The sequence below is a fragment of the Oculina patagonica genome, chromosome 1 (assembly GCF_052425735.1).
Source record: "Oculina patagonica isolate OP01 chromosome 1, crgOcupat, whole genome shotgun sequence".
Taxonomy (NCBI): domain Eukaryota; kingdom Metazoa; phylum Cnidaria; class Anthozoa; order Scleractinia; family Oculinidae; genus Oculina; species Oculina patagonica.
The window spans coordinates 5848845-5854844 of NC_135758.1; the positions used below are offsets into that span (position 1 = coordinate 5848845).

At 40.2% G+C, this 6000-nt stretch overlaps 1 protein-coding gene across 1 annotated transcript; it reads left to right on the plus strand.

Moving 5' to 3' along the window:
• Positions 1–2026: 2026 nt before the first annotated feature.
• Positions 2027–3105, plus strand: LOC144648138 (uncharacterized). The gene has a single exon (XM_078507774.1). The coding sequence runs from the start codon at positions 2067–2069 to the stop codon at positions 2886–2888; it is 822 nt and encodes a 273-aa protein (XP_078363900.1). The 5' UTR covers positions 2027–2066; the 3' UTR covers positions 2889–3105.
• The last annotated feature ends 2895 nt before the right edge of the window (positions 3106–6000 follow it).

Sequence of the window (6000 nt, forward strand, 5' to 3'; positions counted from 1 at the left end):
TGCTCCACTAAAGACGCAGACGATTCCAAGACTAGAATTGATGTCGGGGAGAGTGTTAGCGAAGCTAATGGAGACTGTACAGAATGCATTAAAGGAAGAAGTCGAGATAATGGGTTCGCGCCAGTGGCTAGACAGCGCTCTGGCGGATCAACAACAGAGGTGAATGGAAGCAATTTGTTCGCCAGCGAGTGAATGAGATTTTGAGGATTACCTCGAAAGGAAGACTGGGGACACTGTCCCGGAGAACAAAATCCAGCCGATATTGGCTCAAGAGGTGAAATGGCTTCCAGATTGCAGGAAAACGAATTGTGGTGGCGGGGCCCAACTTGGTTGTCTGGACCAAAGGAAGGATGGCCAGTCTCAGAGATTAAAGGAGAAGTTCACTCCAGAATGGCCATTTATTTTTTTTACGCCAATAAAAAGTTTATACAAAGATATGTTGTTCACCAAAATTTTAGCTTCTAACGAGCGCTTAAACCCTACGAAATCCTTTTCTAAAGTAACTTAAAACTCGACAACTGAACGCCGCCATCTTGGAGCTGGTAATGTATGCGTGACGTCAGAGAGCTCAGCCTGAAGTTTTAAGCGGGAAAATTTAAATACTTCAAACTCCTTGTTTCTTTGTTGTGGCTTTTGTTTGTGAAAATGCCTGTCTGTGCAGCTCCATTTTGCTTAAACAGAGGCCCAAGAAATACAAAAGAGGGATTCCTTTTCACCGTCTTCCAATTTTTTAAAGAACAATTGCTCAAAGGCGGACATAGATATTTGTGTGTTCCGGCGTTTAATCGGGGTCCGATCGAGTTCATTATCGAAGTGCAATTTTCTGCAGTTTTTTCGGGTTGATTTATTATTACATATCCTTTGAGACCCACTATTTTTCTCGTCGTCCCGCTCGACAATTAGCAATCTGTCCCTGGGTCTCCGAGGATGATCATGTTACTAATGTTGCAGTATTGCATACGGTACGTTCATGTTGCAATCAAGATTTGTGGCAAACAGAACATAAACAACCAATAAGTCCATAAACGGCAATGTCGCCAATGTTCCGCGGTTATAAACGTCCTCCTCCACTGTTCGCGTCAGTCATGACGACATGAACGCGAACATTGCTGTTTCATTTTGTTTACAGCATCCATCCTAGTTATTTTACGCCGGAGGTTTCCTCGAACATTACAGAAAGTTACCAATGTAGCAGACCGTACCAGTTTGTTGTAGCAGTGCTATTGAAGAGAATATATCTACTTGTTTGCTTGACCGCAAATAATCGCCGGGACCTCGATCAAACGCCCCCGGGGTTTATCTAAAAGTTAGCAGTTTTGACCCGGCGTTTATACGAATCCGGCGTTTAATCGGGAAAATACGACGAAGTCAACAACAACAACAGAGCTCAACAACAGCAAAAAAAAACCATTCTATTTGCCAGAAAAATATAAATAATTACAGCATGAACAAAAATTAATTTAAATTGGCAAAGTAACAAATTTGGTTGGTATTGCGTTTGTTTGTTTTTTTTTTCACGCAGGAGACTGTATCTGTGATCTTCTTCGAAGCAGTCATCCGTATAGTTTTCGGAGCACACAAATATTTATGTCGACTTTGGCAGGAATTTTTCGTTTCGGCTTCCCAATCTTGTAATCCATTCGTGAGCATTTTTTCTTTTAGATATTGAAAGACGGTGAAAGGTTTTTTGTATCTCTTGGAGCTCTGTTTGAGAAACATGGAGCTGCACAAACAGGCATATTGACAAACAAAAGCCACTACAAAGAAACAAGGAGTTTCGAGTATTTAAATTTTCCCGCTAAACTTCAGGCTGAGCTCTTTGACGTCACGCATACATTACTAGCTCCAAGATGGCGGCGTTCAGTTGTCGAATTTTGGGCTACTTTAAAGAAAGATTTCGTAGGGATTTAGTTAAGTGCTCGTTGGAAGCTGAAATTTTGGTGAATAACATATTTTTGTATAAACTTTTTATTGGCGTAAAGAAAATAAATGGCCATTCTGGAGTGAACTTCTCCTTTAACGAAACTCCACAAAGCGTTGACGAGGAAAAGAAGGTGAATGTTGTGATGGCTAGAGTCACAACCAAGATAATTTCGACTGTTGTCGAAATCGGTAAGTTTAGTAAACTCGGGAAGTTGTTGAGGGTAACTGCATGGGTAAAGCGTTTTCTTGTTAATTTGCGATCTACTGCAAGGGGCACCGAGCGGGGAAAGGGCATGTTGTGCAGGCGTGAAATATTAGAAGCGGAGCGAATGTGGATAAGGTCTTCCCAAGATGAGCTGAAAGGTAGTAAACATTATGACGATTTGGCTATGAAGCTGAAATTGATTGAAATTGATGGGCTGTTGAGATGCAAGGGCAGATTGGAAAGTTCGGACCTAGAGCCAGAGTCACGACAACCTACCATCCTCCCCAGGGACGACAAACTGACGAAACTAGTGATAGAGGAGTGTCATCTGAAGACAAAACACGGTGGAATCCGAGCAACACTTGGAGAGCTGAGATCACGGTTCTGGGTACCGAAAGGTAGACAAGCTGTTACGAAGGTGTTAAACGAATGCGTGACTTGTAAAAGGCAACAGGGAAAACCCTTTGGACCCCCAACAGAAGCTGCACTTCCAGACTTTAGAGTAAAGGAGGCTTTACCATTTTCAAAGGTAGGTGTAGACTTTGCCGGTCACTTTTTTGTGAAGTCACCGACAGGTGAAATGGTCAAATCTTACATTGCCCTGTTTACGTGTTGTGTGACACGAGCTGTTACTCTCGAGCTAGTGAAGGATCTGACTGCAAGTACTTTTGTTCGCTGTCTGCGTAAATTTGCAGCTCGGAGAGGAACCCCATCACTGATAATTTCTGATAATGCCAAGACTTTTTTAAAAGGCGTCTGAAAGGTTGTTAAGGCGATTGTATGACAAACAAGAGGTAAGAGAGCATCTAGAGAGCAATCGAATTGATTGGAAGTTTAATTTGGAGAGGGCCCCTTGGTGGGGTGGATTTTTTGAGCGCTTGATCGGTACCGCGAAAGGTCGTCTTCGAAAGGTTCTGGGAAACGCGAAGCTGAACGCGGACGAAATGTCGACTGTTTTGATGGAACTAGAAGCAACCCTTAATAGACCATTTGCATTATGACGTAAATGCGCAAAGACTTCTGGTAGTTGTAGTTAAGTTCGCGGGAAATTTTGAATCGTCATCAAGCCCGCTTGGCCAAGAAAATCGTGATGGAGATAAAGAAAATTACTCTCACCGAAGAAGACGTCCCCGTGGCTTCATTTAAAGGGCAAAAAGCAACCTCTCAGTATAAAACCAAGTCCGTTAAAATGAAAAAAAGTTATGCAAGAAATTGTATATTTGCTGGGTTGCGTTTTGTAGTGAAGTTTCAACGAGTGGTTATTTAAAATTCCTCAGTAAAACTTTTGCTTACCAGGTATTTTCAAATAATATACGAAGACGCAATATTTTACCATTTCTAAACATGGGAGAGTACAGTACATGATGTCTACACGTAAAAATCTTTGAGGCTCACCTTTCGAGTCGCACAAGTAATCGTTCATCAACAAGATTATGGAAATAAAATTATATTTGCTCGCACGGCCCTCGCTCGGATTGAAACCACAACTGCTACTCGACGAGTTGACATTTCCAGTACATTATTATTATTATTATTATTAAAAACAAGAAAACTTCTTTGTTAAAGAATATTGCAATTACAGTTCTAATTTGACGAAAAAATACAATTTTAAGATAAAAACAAACATTCTGTATTCAACTTCACAGGGAAGTTTTGATTGATCAGCTTGAAAATCCTTTATGATTGACCCTTCATGATTCATCGATGAACTCGATTGAACGAAGAAAATTATTTGACTCGTTTCTCTGTCTCACTGTAAAAACAAATTAAACTGACCGTCCCGCCGAGCAATCATGATATACGGTAAATTTTCTAAGCTTTTCAGTGAAGAATTAATTCACCTGCGATCGATGGAAGCGATCGTTTGTTGAACGTCTGAAAATAGATGATGAACAAATTTAATGGTTTGCCTTGCTTTCACTTGATTCCACACAAATTTAGTTATATCCTCGACTCGTCCTTTCAAGCAATCTGTTTCCAGTGCGCGATTTTTTGAAGCTGTGATATTAGGCTAAAATTATTTACGAAGAGAAGTTGTCGGCCGCGATGAATAAATTTCTACCAAGTCAACTCCGCCACACAACGTACATATTAAACTTACTTGAACACAAACAACATTTGTCAGTCTTGGTCAAAACACAGAACTCAGTCAAATCAGTTCATTCCAAAGCTATCATCCTGTTTTCTATATTTTTGACAGGTAACTGAAAAAATACATGTATAAACAAATTTCGAAGCGACAAGAGTGTAAACTTAGCAGCTCAACTTCAGATCAAAATAAAAGTCCTGGATGGCCACCTTCATGCTTGGCTGCCCTTAGCCAATCATAACCCAGAAATGGTGTTTTCCCGCGAACCTAACTACAACTACCAGAAGTCTTTGCGCTTTTACGTCATAATGCAAATGGTCTATTCGCGTCCTCTAACGTATGAGTATGACGAAGTTGGGGCTGAAATGCTTACACCATCTCACCTGATATATGGACGTAGGTTGTCGAGTTTGCCAGAAGAGGTCAGGAATGACGAGGAGGAGAGTGAGACAGGGTTTCTCAGAAGATTCAGGTACGTTGCCAGGTTAAGAATTCATTTCTGGAATCGATGGAGAAAGGAATACTTGACAGATTTGAGGGAGAATCATCGAGGTAGAAAGGAAGTTCAAAACCAGGTAAGTATTGGTGACGTAGTTTTGGTGCACGAGGACAATGTTAAGAGGTCTAAATGGAAGATGGGAAAAGTATTGGAACTTGTTGTGTGAAAGGATATGGCGTGGTTAGAGGTGTAAAGTTGAGAGTGATTACCAAAGGAAAGCCTATCATTGTTAACAGAGCAATGCAAAAGTTGTATCCGTTAGAGGTAGGTAGTGTGGCGAAAGAGAGTGAGAGTGGAAGTGGACAGCGCAACACAAACCCGGTGGGAGACTTAGAAAGGGAAGCGAACAAGGGGAGGGAAATCCCACGGCGTGCGGCTGCGCTGGATTCTCCTTGAAAGACACGAGCCATGCTTGATGACGATTAATTTTTTATATCATTTGCGTTAGCTGAACTTGATTTCCGAATTGTGCTATGCTTGACCTTCACAGGTCAAGGGAGGGGGGGGGGGAGTGTGTCTGATAATTGTCAATTGTAATTTCATATCACGCTTTTCGAATTGTTTATGTTACGTCACTGCGTGACTTTTACTTACAGATTGTTTAGATGATAGATAACGTACTGATTCAAGGCTAACTAAGAATAACTATGAGCTAGATTTAGGTTATGTATTACAATAGGATATAGCGAGCCAAGATTTAACCGCAACACTGATTGTATTTCATTTCTCGGATGTATAAGCTATTGGTGTAAAGCTTTAATTCAGAACGGAATAGCGATTGATAGTAGAACATTGTAAACGAGATTGTGAAAGAATTAAACGCAACTATATTGGAAAGATACAGTCCTCTTGATTGTGAACCAGCGTCGGGCGGAGTTCCCGAACAATATCCATCTGCTTTATTTTTTGTTAGTTTTTAACAAATGGGGATCTTCTTTTAGAAAAGCTCAGTAGAGCTTGCAAAGATCTTCAGTCATTATATATTAATATTTTTTAGCAGATCATGATGACATTTTGTAAATTAGAAATATAATGGACAAAAAATAAAAAAAACGCAAAATATCAATGACAAGAAGCAAAATAAAGGCTATCAACAAATCATGCTAGCATTGCGGTATCAACTCAGTGCCTATAAAATACTAATAACTTTTATAAATCTGCAATTGCTTCATATTGTGTCCTTCAAAATCTTATTTTGTTAAAACATATTGACTCAGACAAACCCTGCAGGACTGATATACAGCTATTTCGCCAGTTCAGATTTTGACACTTAAAAGATTATGA